The sequence below is a fragment of the Sturnus vulgaris genome, chromosome 4, assembly GCF_052056855.1.
Source record: "Sturnus vulgaris isolate bStuVul1 chromosome 4, bStuVul1.hap1, whole genome shotgun sequence".
In the NCBI taxonomy this organism is placed as follows: Eukaryota; Metazoa; Chordata; class Aves; order Passeriformes; family Sturnidae; genus Sturnus; species Sturnus vulgaris.
In genome coordinates, this window is record NC_142246.1 from 11347088 (window position 1) to 11373795 (window position 26708).

The window sequence follows — 26708 nt, forward strand, 5'->3', positions numbered from 1 at the left end:
AGTCAATTACAACTAATGCCAAAGCTAAGCAGTAACTGTACTTCTCCAAACCCCTTTTAGCTGTGCAGAGATTGTAAAGTAACTAAAGCCAGAGAGGATGGATCTGTATCATCATTTGAGACAGCTACCTGGTAAATAAAATATACAGACAGACAGACAAGAGATTAATTTTTTTCTATACATATACTTTAGTCCATTTAAAATGGAGAAATATCAAGCAAGTTCTAAATGTATCTAAGAATAAAAAAGAAAGCATGACAGAAATAACATAATAAAATCTACTGCATGTAAATAGGATACACAATGCAAGACATACTGGCTGTTCTTGAAAGAGGGTTTTTTCAGGTTGTTACTACTTCAGAAGCAAGCAAATTCCAGACTCCATCTTCAGAGAAAACAAGAACTTCCAGCATCAGGGCTACTGGAAGAGCCCTGTAAGGAGGCACATCTCTGTGACAGCTCTGTGCACATTCAAATCCTTTTGCAAGTAAAAGGCTTTCACCACACTTCATTAGCACTGCAATAACTCAAAAATTAAAGGCAATTTTCTTTGTCTCTATCCATATCAGAGGTTGCTAGCACACGTGTATATAAAAGCAACAACTCCTTCAGTCTCTTCTGAGGGATTTTAAGAACAGCAGTAGGTCTTCACCCTCAGAGCAAAATGAAGATGAATTGGAATGATAAATTGTAACAGCTCTCTGCTGCAAGTGCCTGCGTAAGATGAACTAAATCTGAAAAACCCATCTCACACACTTCCTCTCAATTCAATTCCACAATCCTAACTATCTACTTTCCCTTTACAGGCAGTGTCATAATAAATAATCTGTTCTACAGCTTATCTAGCAGATGGCACAGCACTTCACTCTTCTCTATCCCTACATTCTAGGGCACCAGGCATCTCTTCCTCCCTTTGTACTACGTCAGGGATTTTCAGTTCACTTTTAATTTAATGTATATATATATATTGAACTGAAAGCGGCAGGCATGGTCAATATATAAATTTAATTCTGTACTGTCCTTTTCCTCCACTGTCTGCCTGGGCCTAAGTCCCAGTGTTTGGTTGGTGTCCACACTCTTTACAGATTCCAAAGAGTGTTAAAATCTCCCAAAGGCTTAACAGTATCAGCAGCCACAAATCAGCACAATCAGATGTAGAACAGCAAACTACAACCTGTTCTTGCTTTGACTGAGGACACACAGCATTAAACCCTAATCTGCCCCAGACTGAAACAAAGGTAATATATGACAGGATGGCATGGAAGGAGCAGAAGAGACGCCACCTAATTTGCACCTATTCTGAGAAGACTTAAAGAGAAACAAACACACAAACAAAAACAAAACAAAAACCACACACAAAAAAACCCAACCAAACAAAAAAACCCCAAACCAAACAAAAAAGAACTATGTCATTTTCTCTAGTTCAGTTTCTACAGGGCTTTGCAATAAATCAGGACACCACCACAGGGTCCTGATAAAGCCACTACTTGAGATTCCTGAACTGAAAGTAAACCTTAAAATATGCAATTGCATTGGAGGAAGTTTCTGCCATATATATTTCAGAGGAAATAACTCATAGCAAAACCTTTCATTTTTCTGCTGCTACAGCACAAAAAGGAATTATTTTCCTCCTATTCTAACACAGGTCCCTTGGATTTTCAAGAAAAGCACTAAGCCGTTTCACTTCTGAGCAAATTCACTAAGAAAAATTCCACACTAAAGGTAACTTATGGAGATCTTACTAACAGAAAATACATGTTAACAAGAAGCAAAACTTCTCTAGTTGAAAAAACACCAAAATCCTAAACAAACAGATCTTTACTCTGAAGATGAGCCCAGAAATTCTAGGGTAAAAGATGTCAAAGCTTCACTACAAGTATTTTAAGATAACAAAAATAAATTTGCGATCTTCAATGTAAAAAGGGGCTAATATGCCTTGAAGAAAAGATTACACATTCATCATAAGTTCAGTCTCACTGTCCTCTTCACAACTATCAGAACACATCATGATGATTTACAATAGGGATACTAACAAGAACATCTGACATAATACATGATGCCTGCAGTCTCATTAGTGTGGAGTCATTAAAGTGTCATGGGTTATATCTGCATTCCTGTTGTATGTGCTCGCTTTTTTACACCAAGTATCTGCAGCTGCTTATTTCACAAAAGCCAAGCACAGAAGCTGAGGTCAAATTTCAATTAGAAAACAGTTTTTGCACAGTCCCCTAAAAACAATATTTGGCACCAAACAGCTGTTTAACCTTGTTATTTTAACTGAGCTGTGGAGAGGGACTACCTATCTGAAGATAATTAACTCTAACTCCAGAGTTAATTTTTACATACAAAGAACATCCTGTGGTACAGGACAGAGGTGGAACAATATTTTGCTTGAACATACAGATATTGCATCACCACTCTATACTGATCTGCCCAGCTGCCTTCTCTGTGGGGAAATGAGGAAGTTAATACAATAGGCAAGTTTAGCAATGTCAGGAAAACCTTATTTTTTAATAAAATTTAAGAAACTATTCCATTTTGGTTCTCTAAGCACCGCTAATATATGTACTGCACACGTGTATATTGCCACTCTTAACGTAGCCTTGTGGGTTGTCATGATTAGGCTGAAGCCTCAATCAAATTTTAAAAATGTGGTTCTAAAGATATTAGAACCACATCAATAACCAGTTATCAAGTCAAACCTAACCATATTGCATCTGTTAGAACATTTTCAAGCTTTTGTTTTTAAAATAAATCCAGCATCACCACTGAAGCAGAAAGTTTATCTAGTTCTGTCCAATTCTCTTTCCAAAAAGACAGGAGGTCTGCAACACAACTGTGAGCAATTACTGCCCCTTGAGGAGTTGAGCTGTGGAGCAGCAGCTTCACAAGCATTCAGCTACTCATTTTTTCCACATTTCAGCTATGCTTTGTCCCAAGCAAGGTTAGTCACTTCACCTCTTAAGTCACCTTTCCACCATGCAAACCTATCCACTAAAGCAGCAGAGACAGTGCTACCATGGTTTCTGTTGCCAATTTACTCCAAGTCTTGAAATCAGCTGCAAAGCTCCTTCCTGAAAAGTCTCTAAAGTTTTCTCAAGCCAGGCAAACTCAACATTGAGCCCATTCAGATTTCTCTGAAGTTTGGTACCACCATAGTCAAGGCACTGCTTCTCTGGCACATGTCACTGAGGGCTCCCACAGGAGCTGCTGGAGGGTGGAGCTGAGCAAGGCAGGCACAAACACACACTGACACCGGCTGGTGCACACACACAAACCCCTCTGGACTTCCACAACACACGGGATCTTTTTACCAGAATGCTCAAGATATACCAGTTTACTCAAACAAAAGGGTAGAGGAGCTTAGGATTTAGGAGTTTGTACAACTAGAGCATTTAAGTTATTCAGAAAATCTGAATTTCAGCTTTACTGGTGTGACTATTTTGTCAGGGCTCCTTAGATGAAGTTCTGAAGTACTTGAACTACTGGCATGCAGCTCAGAATCACAACTGCAAGCAATACAAAAGTGAGATGGCATTTGCTGCTCTGTGGTAGACTAACACTGACCTAGCACAGAGATTACATTTTCAAGTAAATGGATTCCTTACTCTTAAAAAGGCAGGTGGTGTACAGAAACATGTATGAAAATTGTCTAGAAACAGACCCAGCTCATGCAAACTGACACAATTTCTTATCTGCATTTAACCAGCACTAATTTGCAAATGCAAGTAAACTTTTGTTACAAGTTTTAAACATACACACATCATCTCTTGCTCTCAAGATGCATGCTCCAAATTTTAGTCTTTCAATTAAGGTTATTTTCAGAAGACAAAACAAGTGGAATAGTCATGCAAATTAACTACTGGAAGGACTTACCAGTCTCATGAGCAGAACAGATGCAAAATAAGGACAGTGGAGAAAGTTCAAAAGGTTCAGTTTTGTAGAACAATTTTATCTTGAAAGACAATTTTTCAAATGAGTATCAGACTCGTATGTGTTCTTAAGAAGCAAGAAAGAAACAGAGGCAAGTCAAAGGTCATTTCAGCTGCTTCTGAAGGAAGACCCTGAAACTCCCCTGATAACAATAAACTACACATGGAGGGAGCACCAAGTTCTTGAGCTCCTTGGCCTATCCAAGGCTAAGTCCAGGTATAGACTTTAGATAAGTAAGCAGATATTAATCCTAAGAACCAGGTAAACCCACACTGAGCACATAGGCACTGTAAGAGATGTCTCCACAGACATTATGCCACAACACATCCAGAAAACTACATTTAAACAGGACATTTTAAGTAGCATACAGCACCTATTAAGCAAAAAATATATTAAGATAAATTTCATTAAGTATTTGCTGCACTGTCAGCAAAAATGTCCAGACAACTTATCTGATGTGGTATTAATTCAATTAACACTATCTACAAAATGTTTCCAACAATAACATCGTTTTCTTCTCATCCTGCAATGACCTTTTCTATTCTGTACCAATAATAACGTTTGCAATTTACCAATAAACAGAAGAAAGAGTCTCCCCTCTAGATGTTCCTAATTTGCCAACTTAAACAATTTTCAGAGACTCAGAAAATAAATCCTGAAAAAACAGCAACATATTCTATCAAAGGAATTTTTGTTACCTAATTACTGGAGGAACAAGACTGACACATGATGATGACTGGAGGACTGATGGACTTGAGAAGGCATAGTTGTCAGGAGTCCCACCAAAGTCTCCTGAAATGCCCTAAATACACATTCTCTAAAGGGAAACGCCAACAGTTGGTACTTATGATCTAGTAACACTGGTTTCTAGAAATAACTCACTAGATGAAGTTCTTATATTCCTTTCTCTCAAATCCAGATCACATCTCAGTCAAGCTATACATCAAAACAACTAACAGAGGGAACATCATGAAAAAAGTTCAAGTGCTTCAGCTATGGTGAAGAACCTCCATAAACAAGTCAGATGTTATGCTCCAAGCAAGATTACAAAATTACATACAAAAGCAGAGTTTGCAGAATTTTGTCTCTGGGAGATTGCCAAAGGTCAGACTGAAAGAAGAACAATGCTTGGTTTACGGATAAACAAATCAACAGAAATAGAGCCAGACAGCCTACAAGTTGACTTACCTATGAAAGAGGTAACTAGTCACAGAACTATGTTTTATAAATTCCTACCACGTTTTATAAACAAAGTTTTCCAACCACTAACATTCATTCCAGTATGTTCAGTAAGAATCAAAAACAATAACACTTTACAGTGTAACAGATACCTGCAGGTCTGAAAAAAAAAGACTTCCACAGTTGAGAGAAACAGTAATACAATATAAGTTAGCAGTACAGGATACCTGATAGCTTGCAATAGGGTAACTTAGAAATTTCTCTAGATTTCTGGGGAAAAAAAGCAGGGTTTAATAAACTATTTATCAAAACTACAGTATTCTGCTTTTATCTTTCTTCTTACAGATTCCCCTCATTTTACAGGGGAACAAAGCAGTGCTGACTGCACTGAAGTATCCAAGACATGCAAAGATAAATCAGGCAGTAACGCTGAGAGTTTAGCTTTAGGACTGGTTGCAGCAAGCCAAGGACTATTTTCCACATGGATAATGCATAGTGCTGGTCTATCATGCAAATACTGAAGAATTCTCAGAAACTGGAGTTTCAGCAAGTAAGGACTGTCATACAAAAATCAACACTCAGGTCCAACTTCAAATTAATATATTAGCATCTACTAGCTCTAATAAATGATCCTTTTCTAGCTGGCCAAAGTCCCAGTTATCCTCATATTATCAGAGTAATTGAAAATTCCATTCTTAAAATATGAAAGTAAATTTCTTCATTGATTTGAAGCCCCATTACCACACAAACAAAAAAACAGAATACATGAAATGCCATCCTAAGCAAAAAGCTGAAACCAAGTAAACTCTTAAGACCTTCCAGCAACAGAGATCAAATATGAACCTGCATTAAGTCTGCATTAAGATCAAAAGAAAAAAATTAATAAAAGCTCTGCCTGGTACCTACAAGATCATATCTCTGTCTAGTGTGGGGCTCCTGGACTACAACAAAGAGATCAAAAACTGGAGGAAGTCCGATGGATGACCACTGTGATGGCAGAGTGCTGAGGCCTACGACATACAAGCAGGGATGCTGCAAAAGGTGTTTTCATTTAGCCTGGATGACCATCCTCAGAGATGTAATGTGAAAAATCCACAAGAGGCAAAACAGCAAGCTGCTGCAAGGCATGTTTCAAATGGATAAAAGGGGAGAAAAAAAATTAAAAAAATCACAGTTGTGCAGCCCAGGGGGGTTAACTCCAAGCTTGGATGTGCTCACAACTGAACAGGGTCCTGAGGAACACGCTCCAGTGTTGAAGCCAGCCCAGCTTATGCACGGTGCTCCAGAAATCCCTCCTGACCTGACCTGCTCTGAGATTCCATACTCCCTGCTCACAAAGGGGACTCCAAGCACCAAGTACAGGTCCTGTCCTACCTCCAACTGCTGCCAAGTTCTTGTGTTTATTCTGTCAGCTCTAAGGTGTAAATGTCCCTAATATTTACTATAGGTTTTTTTCTTTATTATTCTTATGATATGGCTGGGGAACTTTGGAGGCACTTAATGACTAAAAAGAGGGTTTCCATATACCATTTCTGTTAAAAAAATTCTACGTAAGGATGAAAACTTCAACAGACATTTTCTTGTTTGAGCCATCTTAAACATGCTTAAACCAAAGTTAATATTGACTCCAGCTCTTCCATAGATTATGTAACACAGGAAGGGATACTGTATAAAACAAAATATTAAAGAGAAAAAATTTTATTTATTACATCTAATTTCACCTTGCTCACTGCATTTTTCAGGAAAGAAAAAGTCAACTGAACATTAAACAGTACTTTGATCAGATGGAGAGAGAGATAGAGCATCACAAAGCAGTAATTATGCTGATACTCTCCATTCCCCATGTCATCTGCTTCTCACAGTTTCTTTTAACAAAGGAAAACATCAGGAAAGCTCTTGCAAATTAAATGAAGATACAAAGACCATCTAACCCATCAATTCACTAAACTTTCATAGAGACAATGAATCAGAATGAAAACAGAGCTTAGTTTCATTAATCTGAATTAGGTCCTAAAGTCTCATGCACATCTGTGAGAAACTTTTGTAGTTTTCACTCCTCTTCAAAAGCAAGTGTGTGCAGTGCTGTGTTGGGTTTGCATGGCAAGATTTTGGTAGAGGAGGGCTACAGGAGTGGCTGCTGTGGAGCAGTTGGAGACTTCCCCCATGTCCAACAAAGCCAATGCCAGCTGGCTCCAGGACAAACCTGCCATTGGCCAAGGCTGAGTCCAGTGGAGGCAGTGGTAGCTCCCCTGGCATAACAGTTAAGGGTGGAAAAAATTTGCTGCACAACAGCAGTCAAAAGAGAGGAGTGGGACTGTGTGAGAGGAACAGCCCTGCAGACTCCAAGGTCAGTGCAGGAGAGGCAGGAAGTGCTCCAAGTGCCAGAGCAGAGATTCTCCTGCAGTTCCCAGTGCAGCCCATGGTTGTCCAGCTGTGCCCCTGCAGCCCATGGAGGTCCAGGATGGAGCAGATGGATGTGCCTAAAGAAGACTGACCCTAGGAGAACTGGAGCAGGCTCCTGGCATCACCGGTGGCCCCATGGAATGAGGAGCCCACACTGGAGCAGGTTTGCTGGCAGGAGTTGTGACCCCACAAAGGAAGGCAGGGTTGGGGGGGGGCATTACAGCTCAATGATGCAAGCAACATTCAACACCCATCTATGCTACAAATTTCATTCACCAGCCAGTATCAGACTTCTGTAATGCTTCCCACCAGCCACATACGTGTTTCACCTGCTTTTAAGTAATAACTACACCACATTAAGTCCTCACTTACTACATAGTTTTGTACAGTTACTAAAAAAACTCCAAAGTATCACCGAGCAGATTTTCATTTAGTTTCCATAATGAACAAATAAATTCAACAAGCCTCTTTGTTTGGAAGTCTTATTTATGTAAAACTGTTTTCAATTACTCAACAGCAAAATTAAGATTCTAATCTACTAAAGCAACTTCCCTTTATTCTAAAGAGCCACATCTCAAAATTTAGTGAAAAGTTTAAGGCAGAACTAAAAGAACTGTAATTGTAAAGAGTTACATTATCCCACACAAAAAGGGTAAATAAGGATTGCAATTAACTTACAGTTTCAGTTCAACACCTAGTGGAGAACAGGCCACATGACAAAGTTCAAAACTTCATTCTATGAATAAGACAGGAATTCTGAAAACTGCATCATACAATTTTTCAACCTTTATGAAAAGCAAAGGCTATTACCTTTGTAGAATTCCAACTTTCCACCTGTGGAAGATTTGCTCTGAGAATGTTTATTTCAGTAAATTCTGCTGATTTTTTCTTCTGTTTCACACACAGCTGTGGTAGTAAATATAGGTGGGGAGATGACTTTTAGTCTCTTAGTTCCAGTAGACAGAGTGGCTTTCAAATAAGAACTATCCAAAACCACACTGTGAAGACTGTGAAGACTTTCAGATGAGCACACCTGAATGCCTCGCAAGCTGCTGAAGTACAGCTGCCAGCACCCTATGTTACACAGATCCTCAGTGCCTGTGCTGATCCCACACCACCGAAGCACAAGCTTGTTCACCCTCCTCTCTTCCTGGCCCTTTTAGCCGCCTGTTATTGACAACAATTTGCTAGAAATGCACCCAGATAAAGTAGCAGGGAAGGACAAAACTGCCACTAAATTATTCTCTTCCCTCCAACAGGGCAGTGAATCCTGTAGGGCCCGGCAACTTGGGAGCCCAGCCCACAGCAGGGCAGGGAAGCAGCCTGTGCTGGGTGGTCATGCAGGTTCCCTCCATCAGAGTCTGGGTTTCTGGAGGCCTTCCCATCAGCTTCTGGACAACTCCACCTGCAGCTCAGTTTGTTTTGTTCATTTGTGGTTAGAAGCAGTGAACTTATATCTGCCCCCACAGTGCATCCAGCCCTTTCTGTTCCTTCTCCTACATACTTCAGTCCTGTTCTCAGCCTGTCTCCTCCTGAACAGCCTTCTAAGAGGCTTAAATGAACAGAAACCTGCATGGAAGAGGAGACAACATCATAACGAATATATCAGATTAGTCAATTGCAATTATTTTCATAATTTTTTTTCCCTCCTCTGGTCAGTGAATTCCCATTTCTGTAGACATGAAAGTGGGAAATCAACACTGCAATGCTCCTTGTCATTCTATCCTCCTTTTAACAGCAAAATTGGAGAAGTACAATAAGCTGTCCTCTCATTAAAAGCAACAAGCAGCATTATGAAAGGGTCCTACCCATCAACACAGAGGGCTGGCTTTTGCCATTGATGGACCTAATATCTAAATTCAGAATGCCAAATTATGTGCAACCAGTAATCGCAAAACATGGGTATACATATGTGATATAAACATATTAAATTCACATGATTTCACACTTAACACTGATAGCAGTAGGTACTATTTTGAAATTCAAGACGTTTTTCATATCAGATTGCAAGTAAGGTCACATGTATGTGCTTCTGTGTATGGTACAGGATGCCAATCTTCCTCCAGAAGCTTTTTTCCAGAAATGCAGAGATTCTTTGCAGATAGTAAAATGTAATGTTCTTCTGAAAGCCCTTTACTTGATGTGTAGTCCCTACGCTCCTTAGAGACTTCCTGAGATCCAAATACTTAGAACACTTGGATCAAAAACTTCTAGGAGTAGCCTGAAAAGAAAGAAGATCCAGATTCTTGGGAAAACAGACAATATCCATGGCAGCGGACTAAGTAAAGACTCACACCGCTTGTAATCCATTAAAATGAAACAAACTGCAGAGGTTATTATTTAACTGTACATAGTCCTAAGCCCTTTATGGTCACTCTCCATGTAAGCACAAAAGTCTTCATTCTCAAAAGTGATAATAGAAAATTATAAATTAGAAGGGCAACTTCTGCAGTAAGATTACTACAGTTCTAATTCAGCAAAACCATTTTAAGATCCACACATTTAAAAAGTTTCAGCAGTACTGTACAGAAGTAAAGTCCAAAGGTAAAACTCATTAATCCACACTACTCTGGGTCAATAAGGCAAATAAGCAGACAAGCCACTGACTCTTTAGTCTTCCACTCAATTATTTGCTCACACTAGTTTTCAAACCAAGTTCCTGCATATATTCAAATGAAGGAAATTAATTTCAACTCATGCTTACATGAAAAACCTCTGGGCTTTTAAAGCTGATACAAGTGATACTTGTAAACAATCAACATGTCAGGTGTTTTTATCAACAAAAAGTCAGCATTACAGCTGCTTTCAGAAGCAGTAGTTCATTTTCATATGCCAACCTAATGAGAGCACTGTACCTCTGGTGCCTTAAGCTCTTTCAAAAAAGCTGTGCTTAAGCAAGAAAGCGGCCTCTTTCTTTGGATCTTCCTGCCCACACCCAAAGATGCATCCAGGAGCCTGAGGAAACAACCAGACCTTATGGATACTCAAATTGCTGAGGACATAAACTCAGCCAGAGAAGCAGTCCAGGAAACTTTCTTCACCATAGTGCTCAAGGAGGCAGGGCAGGAGCACTCCATTCCCAAGTGATCTTGAAGGTGCCAGGACTGAAGAAAATGAGTCAACAGGGTTCCCTTTTACTTTGGTCTCTTCTACAGCTCATTTCATAAATACAGTCTCGAACCAAAACTTCATAACACACCGCAGAACTGACACTAAACATGCAACCTTGTGCACAGTGCACACGCACACATATGTATAGTCTCAAAAGAAAAAATAAATGTACAGAGCGCCAAAAAAACCTTCATATTCTAAAGCAACTACTTCTCTAAGCATTTTCTTGATACTGCAAAAGACTTACCCCTAATTGATATGTAAGTAGCTTAAGCACATGTGATCAAGCACTGAAGGCATCTAATTATTGTCAGTATTATCTCTACAGGCAGCGAATCTTAACTGACATGTCAAGGCCAAGTTTACTCTGATAGGATCAGAGAAATTAACACATCCTCAGAGGCCAGACTGGGTTCAATTCAAGCAGAGGTGCCATTTCAAGAAGAAAGGTTTCTCCCTTTCACCAAATATCAATAGCCTGTGCAAAAAATTAAGCTGACTCATCTTTGCTCTCAGTGGTTCAAATCTGTATCCTATTACCCAAAGAAGCCCTCAAAGAGCTAAACCTGCAGATTAAGGCTGAGTCTCCACACTGCAGCCTTACCCCATGACCATCAGGCTGCTGGAAGGCAGTGTACAAAGCACTCGGATCTCATTATTCCATGCTGTACCCATGTGTTCCAGCCACTGATCAAAGCCAAGGCAATTTGACTTGCTCCAGCCATGGCTCACCCTTGGTTCTCTAAAGTGAAGTTTATGCACTCAACCTGCAAGACTAAATCACAACTTTCACTACAGAGTGCAGTGCTAAAAACACACTCCTTTCTGGGACTTTGTTTATACCCACCACTGCAGTACTTGTAATAAACTGCTTTAGGAAGCTCCCTCTCAACAAGCTGGTCTTTAACAATACTATTCAAAATGCCTCCTCTTCATCTCACACTGCACACAAACCCCAGTACAGAGCACAGGGTAAGCTGGGTAGGAAAGCCTCTAGAAAGCAGCTACTTTCAAACAAAATACAGCAGAGCCCAGGTTCATTTACTTCAGTACTGGTTTAAGTTCTGGGAATCCAAGGAGCTCACAGGAGCACCAGGGAACAGGAGTTTTCAAACCCACGGATAACAGATTACAAATACCGCCAAAAACTAGCAACGGCATGTTTTGAACCTTAACAACGCTGACAGCATAAATATAAATAGTACTCCCTGTGGCACAGAACAACCTCCGAGGCTCCCTATTTGTTCAATACCTGTGAAACTCACCACCGGGTCTCATGACATGAGACAGATGCATAAAATACGGGCATGTGGTGTGCAAGTACAGACAAAAACTGGGCAACTCTGTTTCCAAAACAGAGCAGGAAGTGGATGCCAAAGAGAAGGATAGTCAAGGTCAGGTTACAGACTGAGCACCTGGAACTTCAAAGCCGATCACCTAGTTTGAACTTAATCCTCATATTCTTACAATGACATCACCCAGTGACCAAGATTATCTGTTCCCCATTTAAAAAGCAGTAATGACAGTCTTTGTTTCCTGGCATTCAATGTACCTGCAAAGATTCAGGTTAAAAAGCTCAGTCTAGCGAGTAAAACAGTTTCTGCAACGCTGGTAAAACCAGCACAGACTACGCTAGAACAGAATTTGAACAGATGGTGCTGCTTTGCTGGATGGGAAAAGTTGAGAAGTGGTTAAACATCCTACTCTGTGGGGTCTAAATGTGCTTATTCCACTGTGCTCCCTTCCAGGCTGAAGGACAGCATCTGAGTTCACAGCTGTGCTACTAGAATGGACAACAAAAGTTTATGCTTTGAAGTGCTGAGAACCTTCTGCTTCAGAATTAAGTCTGGTTCCATGGCAACAAAGAGACAAGGGTCCACAAAAACATCAGCATCTCAAACATGACTGATGACTGGAGTTCTGCTGCACAATACTTCAAGCTAAGAATAAAAATCAACAAAGGCTTCAGTCAACTTTAGTAGGTCTAAACAAATTGATTTTCTTAAGCTTTGCAAATAAGGCAGCCTTTCAAAGAATGATTTTTGGCAATTCTTGATGTATTTCATTAGCTTACTTGTCTCATGCAAAAAAAATTCGGATAATTGCAAGAGGAAAAAGATATCAGCTGAAGCCATGTGCAAAACAGGTTATTTACTGTGAACTCTGCTTGATGTCTAAAATTTCTTTCTAGAACAATTTATCTAAATTATATCAAACTGCAGATGATGCAACTTAAAAGTAAGAGGCATTATGAAGGCCTTACATAACTCAAAAAAAAGAACCCACCAGCAAACAGCTCAACTCCCCAAAAGTAAATCAGTCCACTTCCTTATTCCCCATTTCCCTGAGATATCTAGAAATTTAGAACCTTATTGTTCATACAAAGGCCACATTTAGAAACTGCTTTGGGTAGCCAATGATATCATTTCAACAAATGGGTGACAATGTCAGATGTTTTCATTCCATACAAAAATTAAGGAAAAGGATATTAAAAAAACAGTAACTGAGAATGGAAAGATCAGAGTAGTCACACCAAGTGTTTGTAAAGTATTTGTACTTTAAGCTTCATACCCTTAGAATGATCAATAAAATATTGCACCACTACTAAACTACTTATGAATCCTCAGATGTCAAAAGTTCTTTAATACAGGTATGGATTCAACCTATATTTATCTATTTATGTGACACAAGATTAAAGACCTTGGCCAAAATCACAAAAAGATATCATGGGAGAAGCCACTGTTCAGAAATCCTTTTACTATAATATAGAAGGAATCTTCCAAGATTTAAGATGCTTCCATACACCATAAACACAATATAGAGTAGGATGGAAAGCCTTCAACCCCAGCACTATTTGCTTATTTACTCATAACAGAAAAAATATGTTAATACTGATCAAAATGAAAACACCAAGCTATTTTATCTTTCAAAGTACAACATCAAACAAGACCTTTCTCCTAAAATCTTACATAATCCATTAAAATTTAGTTTATGAAAACATTACCTGGCAAAGAAGTTTGTAAAAGGTCCCAGTATTTTCCGCTTACTGTCCACGTCTGTCTCGTGACAATCCTGCTGCTGGTTCTGGTCATTGCTGTCTCGAGAGGAATTCAGGGTAACGTCCGAAAAGTGCGCCTCGTCAGTCTCGAGATTCACGATTGCACTTGAACTGCTTGTGACCACAAAGTCCAAAATGTCTTCATTGCTAACTGATAAAGTTGTTGACAGTTCTGTGCTAAGACTAGACACACTACAAACAGAGATATCATCACTTCGATTTAGAGTTTTTGAGGTTGGACTGTAAAGCTTGACAGTGTCATACCCAGTTCTTGGGAAAGTGGAGGATTTCCGCACGGCATGGTCATGCTCAGCACTCAGCGGATGTGGAGGCACGTATGGCGGCAGCGTGCACGCGCTCTGAAAGGCCCTGTCAGGCACAAGTTCAGGCTCTGATTGCTTTCTCTTCACATTCAACACACTGCAGTGAACAGGCTCTGGATTTCCTATTTCTAGAGTTGGAATACCAGAATCCACTGATTTAAGGCTATGACAATCTTCTAAAGGACTGGACAGCAGGCCAGGTCCATATTCAGGCAATGAGATATCTCTTGGGGTACCAGAGTTCAAATTTTGAAGGCCCTGGAAAGTGCTGCCCACTCTTGCATCCAGAATTCCCACGAAGGTCAAACCGTTTAAAGAGTTGGATAAATTTGCATCGCTTGTCTTGGCCCAGCTGGTAACTGGTTAAAAAAAAAGAAAATATTATGAGTTTGCAGGAAGGCTGTGGTTTGTTCTTGACTGTTTGTTTAGTAGGGTTGGTTTTTTTAAATTGTTGTTTCGTGGTTTGTTTTTTTAATGCACTCGGTCCTGTTATAATGCAGGTTTTTAATTAAAAGTTATTTGTCTTCTCTTGCAAATGATTACTATCCCTTCCCCCAGCATGAACAACCAAGACAATGGCAACTCAAATTAGGCTTCTAGAAAATGTCAAGCATAAGAAGCTTTTCATAAGCAGTTTGTGTGCCCATGTTTGCTTCTTACATATCTCCTGAGAGTGAACCCACATACGATAAAACCTGCAGTATTTTAATGTTCTTTGTCTATATTGAGGCAAATACATGAAATTTATTTTTATACAGTCATTAATTCCTATTTGCTGATGTCAGAGGCCTACAAAACTTGTTTCCATACACTTAGACCAGATTTGGAAGTGTTCATTTAAACAGAATTTCTCAGCAATCTTCTGGAAACCATAAACTGATAATAAATTTGTCACAGAAGAAAATGCATAATGTATCATTGTTGCATCAAGCAAGAGATGCTAAATCTGAACAGCTATAAAGCTATCCGTATAGTCAATGTTTTGATGATATACACGATGCACTTCATCAGCGCACATCCAGTAACAATGACATTTGCAAATACATTGCATTTACAGCACTCAGGGACTGTGATCCTTCATCTCTGCAATATCCTTTTCCCAGGGGCTACCAGCAGGTCAGTTAATCCAGTCAGTGCCCCACTTCCAGTCTGAATCTGAATGACCTGCAAAGCAAGGGCTGTCAAATAGGAGCTACAGGTTGGATACACCAAACTCAATGGCAACTTTCATACACCTGGAACACCATCAGGAATACTGCCCTGGCTTCCAGAACTGCTGCTGACCCTTTAAACACTGTATTATCATTAATCTGACATCACACAAATCTTCTCGTTCCATATGAGTAGTTAAATTGTCTGCAGCTCTTCTGAAGTTTTAATGCAATTACTTTGCAGAAGTTGGCAGAACAAATATGCACATATTGCTTTAATTTCTTCTCTCTGAAACACTCTGGGATAAGTGTGAATGAGTGAAGAACACTCTTTCCATCTTGCAAACAGACTGCTTTCTAGACAGATTTTTCTTCAGTGTAGAAAGCCTGGTCTCCTATTCTCTCTCAAGTAGATCACTTAATTAAAGGTGCCAGTTGTTCTAGAGGGTCCTCCCCGCATTCTATTTTTAAAAAACAAATGCACACATACCCCAAAAGAAAACCCAAAGTTCTCAACTCAAACGGCAGTGAAAACTGCTATCTCACAGCAGTTCTAAACCCCTGGCTAATGTCACCTGAGCTCTACCAAACATCAGGGTTTAACACACAGTTCATTCCTAGATCTGAGGACATCAGTATAGTTTGCCATTGTGATACCAACAGGCAGTGCATGAGAAAAAACCTATTTCAAACATATCTCACTGGTCCAAACATAAATGTTTTTTCCACAAGTTTTCAGTCATGTGGAAAGCTCAAGAATCCAACTGCACTTTGTATGCTACACTAAATCTTTAACTTACTACCCAAATGGTATTTGCTAGCAGATATGAAACTCCAGTTCAATCCACTCCTAAGCACAGACAGAAGTCAAGGAAAACAACCCTGGCCATTTCATCTTTTAGACTTCTTCAGAACTTTTTAACAGTCAACTATATGCTACCCATCCAAATCAATCAACCCACCAATTGTTTAATCCTCTGCCTAAGCAAGGTTTCAAGTGTATTGTTTTGACTAAAAAACTTGTGAAGAAGTGTGAACTCTTTTCTTAAAGAGTTGCTATAGCAACTTTTTTTTTTTCATATTACCATGGTTTGAAAAGTTTACATCCCCTGCAATTAAACTGATGTCTTGAAATAGCTGGCACACCAACTGTGTACATTATGAATTCTCTATTCACTAAATTAAAATTACAAGGGCTAGAAAAAACCGAACAATCCTAAAGAGCAATCCTTGAAAGCAGGCAACAAACTATAATGAAGAAGTCAATAGTGATAGTTCAAGTGTACAAATAAGACATAATATGGAACATTAGATATAATTACTGTTGCATATACTGGAATCTCCTGTTCTCAGACCTTCTTACTTGAATTCACTTGTTTTTCTAACATAAGTCTGACTGCTTTCTTCTCCCTGTGTTCACCTTTCTTTTTTCATATACATTACATTGCTCTTCAAATCCACAGCCCACCCAGGCTCATTGCTACTCTAAAACATATATATATATATATATACACACACACTTCAGAACAGTGTAACCAAGGGATTTGACCTACAAGAATTCAAACTTATAAATGCATCTAGAAAGTGCAGTCCAGAACACAAAACCCAGAAAGGTAATCTGTCAGGAATAGCTTTGATGATGTTTGGGTAAACAGTACAAGCATGTTCCCATAATGAATTCCTCCCATGACTGCCTTTACTTCTGCTCAATGATTTTCCCAAGTAGCAGCCAGTCCCTAGCTTAATTGCATTGCTCTTCTCTACCAAGCTTACGAATGGTAATCATTCAAGTGACCTTGGCAGAGGCAGTAACTACAGCAGCTCAAGAGGCCAAATACTGTAAACAAAAGAATTTTTTTAAAAAGTGAAAATTCCATGCCAGGTTCTGAAGCTATTTTAACTTGACTTGGTATTTTTTCAAGCAATAAATTTAACAGGAAGAGATCATTTAAATGGGCAACCAGGAAATGCAGAAGTATACAACACTACAGCTTGCCGGAGCAAATTATGCAACAGCAAGCTACAAAGGTTTTACACAGTTCAGCGAAACTGTGGGAGGCTTTGAAGTGTATCCATCAGGGGCTTTAAGTGAAAACTTGAGATGCAATCAGCTGTCAAGAATGCACATGAGAACTCCTTGATTCATTTTGAGTTAAATTGTTGTAGGATTGTTTTTAAGGATGGAGTGATATTTATACTTTGTTTTAGCTGCCTTGCTGGTAAGTGCAAAATCTGACAACTGATGTCAAATAGTCTGTCACGTACTAACTTCTTTCCATAAAGCATTTATTAACATAACAATGTTGAAACATTATCATCTGAGTACAATAAACGATTGAGAAATAGTATGCAATTTTGACTGCACAAGATTCATAATCCCCATTGTTTATTTAAATATATTACGATCTAAATAAAATCAGTAGCTGTAAAGTCTTAATATCTTATGTCATATTAGAGAACATGATCTTAAAAGAGGGAACATCCCACCAGAAATAACAAGGAAAAGGGAGTTAGAAAAATACAGCCAAGGTCACAAGTGGCAATGAGAGAACAGGTAGATGCTATTTACTCACTAATACTTGCAACTTAAGTGCTAAGGAGCACCTGATAGTTTTGTAGCCAGGTTCAAAATTAACATCAGGACACAACTACTCACACACAGGGCAGCTACTCTGCACCACTCTGTCACAGAACACTGTGGATGCCAGAAACTTACATCTAAACTTGGGAATAAAAAAAGTCACTGATGATTCTTAAACAAAAAGAAAGGCTCTAAACCGCAAGTATCAGAACTTCATGAAAACATCAACATACATTAGTTCTGCTTTCAGACCCTCTCCTGGGTACGTTTTTTTCTGGCAGGTGCAGTTTTGATCTGTCTCAGCAGGGCTGTTCATACGGCCTCACATTCCCCAGATTCTGATCACAGCATGCAAGAAGGCATGTTCTGACAATAACCAGAGGCTTTAAAATAGATTTTGGCTTTGTGTATCACCCAACCATACAGAGGGAACAAGTAATATTTGATTATAATTTCTAAGATCTACAACAAAATGTCTTTTTAACCCAGCTTAATATAAAAGTTAAAAGATAACAGCAATGTCAAACCATTAGGGCAAAATATAACCAGAAAGATGCCAACTCAAGGCCCATTATTCCAAGTTTGGTGGGAGTTATGATGCAATTCAGGCAAGCAACAAGAGTAAGGCAACAATTTGCAAAACAGGCTTTATATTTTCTGGCCTAGCAGGAATGAGAAGAGGAATGATTGCATATACAGCTCAGTTCTCAAAGAGTTAACATCACACATTACCTCTTCAACACTTCTGCCAGCATTTTTTCTTAAGTTTTTAAAAGCAAGGAATTCCTTCAATTACAAAGTTGCATCTTTTTTCTTCTTCTTAAAGGATTTTTTTTTTTTAATTTTACCGATTTATATTCTCCACTCATTTAGCAATTTTTTGTTGTCTGTACCAAGAAACACATTGCTGTTACTAAGGGCAGCTTTAGGTGACCTTGGTGCACAAAAGCATCAAACTCAGTTTTGTTTATGAAAGATTCCTTGTTTCCGTTCGTTTATGTGCACGTCCTAACAGCAACAGCATTGCCAACAGTGAAGAACTCCTGAAGCTACAAAAAGTCTGCCTTTAAACTAGACATGGGATACAGACATTAAGGCTACCTATGTAAGCCGAAACTTTACCGGCAAAAAGAAAATAAACTAATGGGGATTTTTTTTTTTTTTTTTAAATTAAGATGACTGCTATTTAACTCTCAACTGATGACCTTTTAGAAGTGTGAGCTTTACAAATTTGGCTTCTGAGTGGAGTGGTCGGACAGTAATTATAAAGTAAGCCATTCACCGCTTTTCGACAGTTTTTGCTCCGTCAGCCGGCAATACAAACAAGTTACAGTACTCCGCTAAAGCCTCTGCTCCAGAAGCGCTTTACGGGGCTTTTACCCTCCCCACACTATTATTACTAAAAATTCTGTAAACCACGTTACATCAGCAGCAAGGTCAGGAGAACTTCAGCTACTGTGAGATGTAGTTTTGCTTGGTCTTTGGGAATTGCCTGGGAGACATCGACTAGAAGAGAGGCAGTGAGATCAAAGTTTCTTCCTTCTCACGGGCTGAACCCGACTCGCTCCGCGAAGGTTTCCGAGCTAGCGGCCTTCGCTTACAAAACAACCCAAAGAAACTGAAACAACAACCAAAAAAAAAAAAACAAAAAACCACCTTGAAGAAGCAGCGCTCACTCGTCTCTGCGGTCTTTAACCCCCTCGGTGAACATTCCCAAGGCTGAGCCCACCTGCTCCTCTTAACTTTTTAAAGTGGCCACAGCCAGGCAAGTCAGTAGCCGCGGCCAGCGCGGCCCCCTCAGTGCTGAGGCTGCTCCCGCCTGCCCCGCTCGACCCCGGGCTCTGCCCCTCACACCAACAGGTACCACCAACACCCCCAGCCCTGGCGCGGCTGCGCCGCCGCCCGAGCAGGAAGAGCCCCGAGCAGCCCAGACACCTCACCGGGGTAGCGCTGCCCTCCGTCGCTCTCGTCACGCTGGGCCATGCCCGACCCGCCCCACAGCCGCTGCTGCGGGACTAGGAGGCGGCCAGCGGCTGCGGCGGGCGGTCCATGTCGCTGCTCTCCGGTCCCCGCGGAGCAGCGCCGGCTTCAGCGCGGCTGAGGCGGAGCAGCCACCCCTCGCTGGGCGCCCCCTTGGAGTGACGTGGGGCCTCCCATGGCGCCGGCGGCGCACACCTGGCTGCGGGACAGGTGCCGGGTTCCTCCGGCGATGCTCCAGCCCCCGCAGCTCGGACTCCTCCCGCCCCGCTGCCGCTCCCCCTGCCCGGCGTGCCGAGGGAAGCACCGCCCGCCGGGGAAGGGAACGCCTGCGCGGAGCGGGGCGAGGGGCGGCCGCCGCCGGGCGCCATTTTGAATGGCCTTAGCGCCCGCGGAGGAGCGGCGGGGAGGGTGATGGTGCACGCTTGGCCCAGCAGCGGAGGCGCCCCGGGAGTGGGACTGTGGTTGAGAGTGCTGGTTCCGAGGAGCCTCTGGAACAGAGGGACGCGGGGCTCTGGCTGAGGGCGGTCGTTCCGAGGGAGCCCCGCGCTCTTTGGCTGCCGGGCGCTGCAGCCCCCATCCCGCGTTCCTGCCGGAGCCGGCGGGCGGCCCTGGCCGTCCCGGGGGGAGCAGGTCGGCGGGCGGGCTGCACCCAGATTGCCGACTGCGTTTAGGAGGAAGACAAAATTCAGTGGGCGGTGGGCTACGGAACGTGTGGAGGCATCATGTACGGGTGTGTCTTTAGCTCTGTGGAACTTTGTTCTGTAATGCCGAAAGTGGAGGCTCTAGGGTGATAACTGCGATTTTTGTGTATGTTTATCTTTACATTCTCTTCACCTTCCGTCTCAAAGTGCACCCTTTTGCCGTTCACGTGGTGGAGCTGTACACAGCCTGCTCTACCCCCACACTGAAATTCCGAGCACTCAGCACCTGACAGGAGCAGAGCTCTCGTGTTTCCTTAACATGTGTGAAACTCAGCACTGCTTTTTTTTCCTGCAGAGGTCACATGTTTCGCACCTAGTCGGTGATCATGCCTCTAGAACGGTGGTAAGATAAATCTGCCCCCCATCTGAACCGAGGATATCAGCACTCTCGTCACCTCACACCCCTCATGTCTACACTGAAGGTGGAAGTGTGAGGGCAGCAAACGCAGAAATACCTGAACTTGTTTTGGTGTAACTGGTTCGCTATTTAGCAGTGCAAACCCATGGTTATTCAAGCTTTGATACGGGCAAGTTACACTTGAATGAATCGTGAGAGGCTGAGGTAAACCTGTACCTTGCCACCATGACCTTGTTGATACTAATTCTATACTATAAAGATAAGAATTAGATCATTATGAAGCTGCTCTGAAAATCTACTATCAATCAAAAATTATATCTCTGCAAATAGTTTGTTTCTGTGACTGGCTCAGTCCTTAGACTGCTGTATTTCTAAGACGTGTTTCAACATAAAATGATTTAAGATTGGCACTAATTAGTCCATATCTTTTGAAAATGACTGCTATTTCTGTAAGAGAGCTTCCATATTAAATGTAAATAAATGAAAGTAAAAGCAAACCAATTTTGAAGCACTATAAACTTGTTTATATGCAAAAGATTATTAGAGTATATACTGTCACTAACTCTTTTCTATATTAAATATTTTTCCTCTGTATTTTAGAGTGGAATCAACTGAAGAATTGGAGCAACCAGAAAAGAGTATTGTCATCATGATGTGTTGTTTTACCTAGGTCAGTTGTTTGACTCCCAGGGTAAATAACAGAATGGAAACAGGAATTCTCTAATTCTGCAGAGTGCCCACACAGGAAATAATGATACTTCCAGCTTTATATAATTTAGACTGAGGAAGCTATTAGAAAAATCTGCTGCAGAAAATCCTTCAGCGGTAGCAGAGCAAATGGAAAGTCTCAGAAAACTGCAGCCTAGTCAATATTAAAAAACCACCCCTCTTTTGCACGTGAATGGCTGTATAACTCATAGGAAAGGGGAAGTAGCGTTTCTGGTTGTCATGAGCTATTACCAAAAGGTGTTTTGCATTAGCAGTTAGCATCAGCCCATTCATGCCCTCTCCATCCTATACAAGGTAAATTTCTGTCTGCAAATGTTGTGTATTATTACTCCTCTCTATGGGGAAAAGCTGAAGGGCTCACATTGTGACTAAATAAATACAGTGTCACACCACTAGCTCTGGTGAAGTGTGGCACGTGCTAATTACTAAAAAGGAAACAACAGGTACTGCCAGGTACTGAAAGTATAAAAGCATAACTCAGTGCAAAGGGGACCTTTAGTACCTTTCTTTTGCAGCAACTGTGCAAAATTTAAAGTCCAAATAGAAGGGCACACAGAAATCAAGTCTTCCTGTTTAAACACATGGGTTGTAAGTAAATCCTCAGAAGCCTGATAAGAAGTTAATTTGGCACTTAATCAGCATGGTTAGTCTTCTGCCACTGATTCAGGGTCAAGTAAGCCCGTAGAACACTTAATTTTATAAAAATACTTGGTATAAAATCATGTTTTGTTTAAGAGTGTCTTACCTGCAGCTGTTGTGTAGAAATGAAATGTTACATAGAGCAGTCTCAAACTGGTAATTCATGTTCACCTAGTGGGCAAACAAACTTCTACATGTGTAATAATAGATTGGTGCTAGAGAATTTAATTTTTTTAAGAACTTTCTGTTCAAAAGCTCTGTCATACAGACTCATATTCATGCCAGCAGAGTTTCATATCCCAGTTTTATGGTTATTCTGCAAGAAAGCATGGAGGGTTTGTGCTCTGTTCTGTTCTGTCCCACCAAATACCAGTCCTTCCTCTGTTCCATTAGAGCTAAGGAACAGAAATGCAAGTTTCTCTCATACTTCCTATGCTTGTAGATGTGAGAAAGCATTCTTTGCTTAGGCTTTCAGTTCTGTTTTGAAGCTTCAGCAATTTTGTAACTGGTACAACTTCAAATTTATTTTTTTAAGAGTTAGATGAGAACATCTAGATTGAATTTTCATTCATCACAAGCCAAGTGTGATGCAAGCAGCTTTCAGAGCCAGCTGAGCTTCATTTGAATCCACTGTGCAGCTCTTGAAAGGCAGTAATTCTCTGTCATAAGCTAGAGGAAAATTTAATTTTTTTTTTCTTCAGTTAACCAGAGATTAGCATGTTGTGAAGATACAACAGTTGTGCATCACTGAATGTGAACTGACCAACAGCTCCTGCCTCCACTTGCCATCACTGAATTAAGGCAGTTCTAGCTCACCCAAGCTCGAGTGTAAGGGTACCAAGTGTGGCAGTGCTGGATACTCTGAGTTATTATCCATCATAGTACGAGACAGAGAAGCTCTGTCTTGAAAGCAAATGTTAGTACAGGAGACATTGCTCCTTTTCCTCCATGCTGCACAGAATTACCTGTAGGCACAGTGAAATAACTCGTGCATGTTATAGGGCACAAGAAAACAATTAATAAATTCAGGTTTCTACTGACTTGTAGCAATGAAAAGGGATATAATTCTGTGAAAAATTCAATATCTTGGAAGCAAATGGTGATGCTTTTGAGAAATTAGTATGCTCTTCTACTTCAGATTAATCAGAAATTAATTTTGTTCACACAAAACGATTTTTGCCTGCCTATATTTAATAGCAATCCATTTTCAGTATGGCCACCATCTGCACGGGCATTCCTACTAGAGGTGGACTGTCTGTAGACCAGGCCATTTTAATAGGTTTGGGATGAACCAGGAACAGCTGGAAAACATGCCATTTGATTATCCCAAAAGGCTGCCTCTTCCTATAGGCACTTAGACCTGATAAAGGATGAGGAAGCTTGGTCTTGGTCTATAGCCACCACCACTGTTAACCCTGCTGTTACCACTGGGTAGGAATAGATTAGACAGTTCCCCTCCACGAGAGAGCAAGAACATGAAGAGCAGGGAAGGCAACAGCAGAGTGTGAGACTTTGCAGCATGTTTGAAGTGGTATTACTGAAACACGATGTGTGACAGGATTGTTTCTATCGTTGTCTACAAACTGTTTAGGAAAGACAACATGATGTGAAGGAGTAAAACTTATCAACTAAAAATATTACTCCTTGTATAGTACCTCAGAATTCCAGAATCATGAGTGCCCATAAATAATCGCTAACAAAGCCTCCATGGTACCTCTGTTACAGATCTTCACTCATCACTAAATCATGCCAGAGAAGGAAACATGGTTGTTATTATGCACAGCTGCATAATGCTGGAGTTCTAGAACAGATTTATTCTCTTAAGTAAGCACAATTTAAATTGCATTTCCAAAAGAAAACAGATTTATTCTGTAGCAGTTGGCAACATGGCAACATCTATTGGAACTTACTATGAAGGAAAAAAGAAGTACTGGACTAAAAATCAATTGTTGTCTAGACCTAGTAAGGACGAATGAAACTAAGTAACATTCAGTTTGGGCAGGTAACAGATCCCATTATTATATCTCCATGGAGCTGCAGTGCTTCAAAGAAGTTAATATTTTTGTACTGAATACAATTACAGGGAAAATGGTGGAAAAATATTTAAAACTTATGAATGACAACTCAGACTTCCTGAAGAAGACTTTGTTGTCAAATGATTGAGGGCTAGAATTCCATTGCAAAGTGAGGACAAGTAGAAGCCAAATATGAATGAAAAAATTAGAAGTTATGAAATGTAAGAAAAAAAGGAAAAAAGCAAAATCCTACTAAAAGGGTTTTGGAAACATAAAGGATATTCTTAATATTCATTATTCCACAAATAAAGTAACTGCAAAAATGAAAAATTCAACACTAGTTTCTATCTCATATCTGTAAGGGATCAGACTGGCCCATCATAGCAGGTAGAGATTAATGAGGCAAATTATTCTTGGGACAATAGAAGGCACAACACACAAGTTTTACTTTTTTTCAAACATAAGTTGGGGATTAGTAAAGGAAAAAGCTACACAAGTTTGTGTCAGTCATTGCATAATTTCTTGACACATTTGTCTAAAAATCTCCAGCAGTGGAAGTGACATCCCTTTTTTTAGGCAGTGCTTATGTATTTGCTTTCAGTACTGCTACTATTCTGTACTGTTCTTTGCTCGAGCATTTCCATGGCTACGAACAGGAAAGCAGAGATGAATCTGAAAATGTACTCATCTGTACTTTTTAACAGTATTTCCACAGGCGTGATTGCTTAGAATGGTTTTAAAAGAAATTCAAGAATTTGAGAGTTCTCAGCTTTATGAGACAAGGCAAGTTGCTGTTTCTCCTGTGCCTCCGTTTGCTTGTAGTGAGTAAAATAAGGCCTGTGCAGAAATGATTGGCAGTTAACCCTTCATTATCAAATCCCACAAACTTTATGTGACGAGCAGTTGTAGCACTATTAAATAGCTGTTACTGCTGTTAACAGAAGGGATCTTGCATCATTACCAAGGGACACAGAGACTAAGCACTGCTTTTGCAGCCCCTCTTCTTGAATTAACTGCAAATACAGTAATGACAGACTCAGTCCTTCCAGAAGCATTTGCCCTACAGGAAGGCTGCCAGGCAGAAGGCAGCATCCATGGCAGCCTCTCACCTCAGCCTCTGTCCTCACTGTTTATAGGTGAAGTTGTTATACGTGGATGAAGTAGGTCAGGGACACCAGTGTTTTGTCACTCAGTGACTTTTTCTCAACAGTGTGTTGGCCCACTGCCAGCTCTGTCAGCTGCTTTTTCCTGTTCATCCCATTACATTCCATTGGAGCATAGGTAGACCATAAAATTTATAAGCATTTGCATGTAATACTGTATTTTGAGAGGAACTTGAACAATGGAACAGAAGTCTTACAGTAGGAAGCTAAAATCTATCAATAAAGACTCCTTTGTCCTAAACCTCTGGAGTCTTTTTGCTATTAGTTTCCCAGGTAATAAAAGAAAATTATGAGATGCTGTACGTGAAAGGTAATGACTAATTCCTTGGGGATAATACTTAACTGTGCTGGTCCTGGCAGGGAAAGAATGAGTTACTGTGAAGGAATCCTGGCTTTCCAGAAGGTTCACTGCCTTCCCATGTATTTTCACATCAGACACTCCCATAAAGGCACACTGTGATGCATTTACAGCCAGCCTATCCTACCACTGATGGATGCACTTGCTGCCTAGGACTATACAGTGGTAGTTTTTGCATGACAGAAGCATTGTTTACATTGGAAACTAATTCTTTACCATATGTGTATTTAATATTAATTCAGATACAGAAACTGAAAAGCCTGGCTGATGAAATGTAGTTCTTTTATCAAGTATCTTCTATAAATGCAAGGAAAATGCACCACTTCTGCTGTATTTAAGAAAATAATAATATATGCTTTTAAAAGTTTCAACTACCAAGTTTGAACAAAACTATTCACCCAAGGACCTTACAGAGGGACTCTTCCACTATTTCCAAGTGTGTGTTTCTGTGTTGTTTTCACTGAACTTCTAATTCAGCAGAGGCTGGAATCATTCTACACAGAATCCCGGGTCACTTTGGCTGCAGACTTACAGCACTACAAAGCACAAGGCTCCACCAAGTAGAATGTGAGCTGTTGGGGCTTTTTTTCCTTTCTCTGAAACGAGGTGCAGCCATGGAATTAGGGAAGTGCACTTTGTTATTATATAAGTAGAAGTAGTAGTAGAGATACTGGTTACTTGATGGCTGAACACAAGTTGAAAGCAGAAATAGAAATCTGCTGGGTTAGATCCCATATTACATACAAAGTTCTGTAACTGTTATGTGAGAGAGAGTCTAGGTTTGCTTGGGTTTGATTTTTTTTAAAAAAGGTCTCATGTTTTCTAAACATGAATTTGTCATTATAAATTAATTTCTACAGAAATAAAGTGTGGACAAAGCTCATTTTATCTTCTTTTTTTTTTTTAAGAACATATGCAATGTATTTAATTTTCCTACATCCTAAAAATAGTTTAAAAAATTACAGCAATGAAAACGACTCCCAAATTAGGTATGTCATGCTATTTCTCCAGAATATTTAATGCTTA

General features: G+C 40.3%; 1 protein-coding gene and 1 long non-coding RNA gene across 3 annotated transcripts in view; one reads left to right on the forward strand and one right to left on the reverse strand.

Moving 5' to 3' along the window:
* Positions 1–19815, reverse strand: part of TBC1D14 (TBC1 domain family member 14) — a 64772-nt gene extending 44957 nt beyond the window's left edge. Inside the window, exons 1-2 of one of the 2 annotated variants that reach the window (XM_088163098.1) lie at positions 19680–19815; positions 13631–14366 (exon numbers count right to left, since the gene is read on the reverse strand). In XM_088163098.1, the coding sequence (XP_088019224.1) occupies positions 13631–14366; positions 19680–19722 (779 nt within the window). In that variant the 5' untranslated portion in view covers positions 19723–19815. The remainder of the gene's footprint in view (positions 1–13630; positions 14367–19679) is intronic. The other variant, XM_014895318.2, reaches the window with a different exon arrangement.
* A 270-nt stretch (positions 19816–20085) lies between these two features.
* LOC148223872 (uncharacterized) lies at positions 20086–21279 on the forward strand. The gene is made up of 2 exons (XR_015803015.1): positions 20086–20449; positions 20716–21279. It is a non-coding gene; the product is annotated as an uncharacterized LOC148223872 (long non-coding RNA).
* The last annotated feature ends 5429 nt before the right edge of the window (positions 21280–26708 follow it).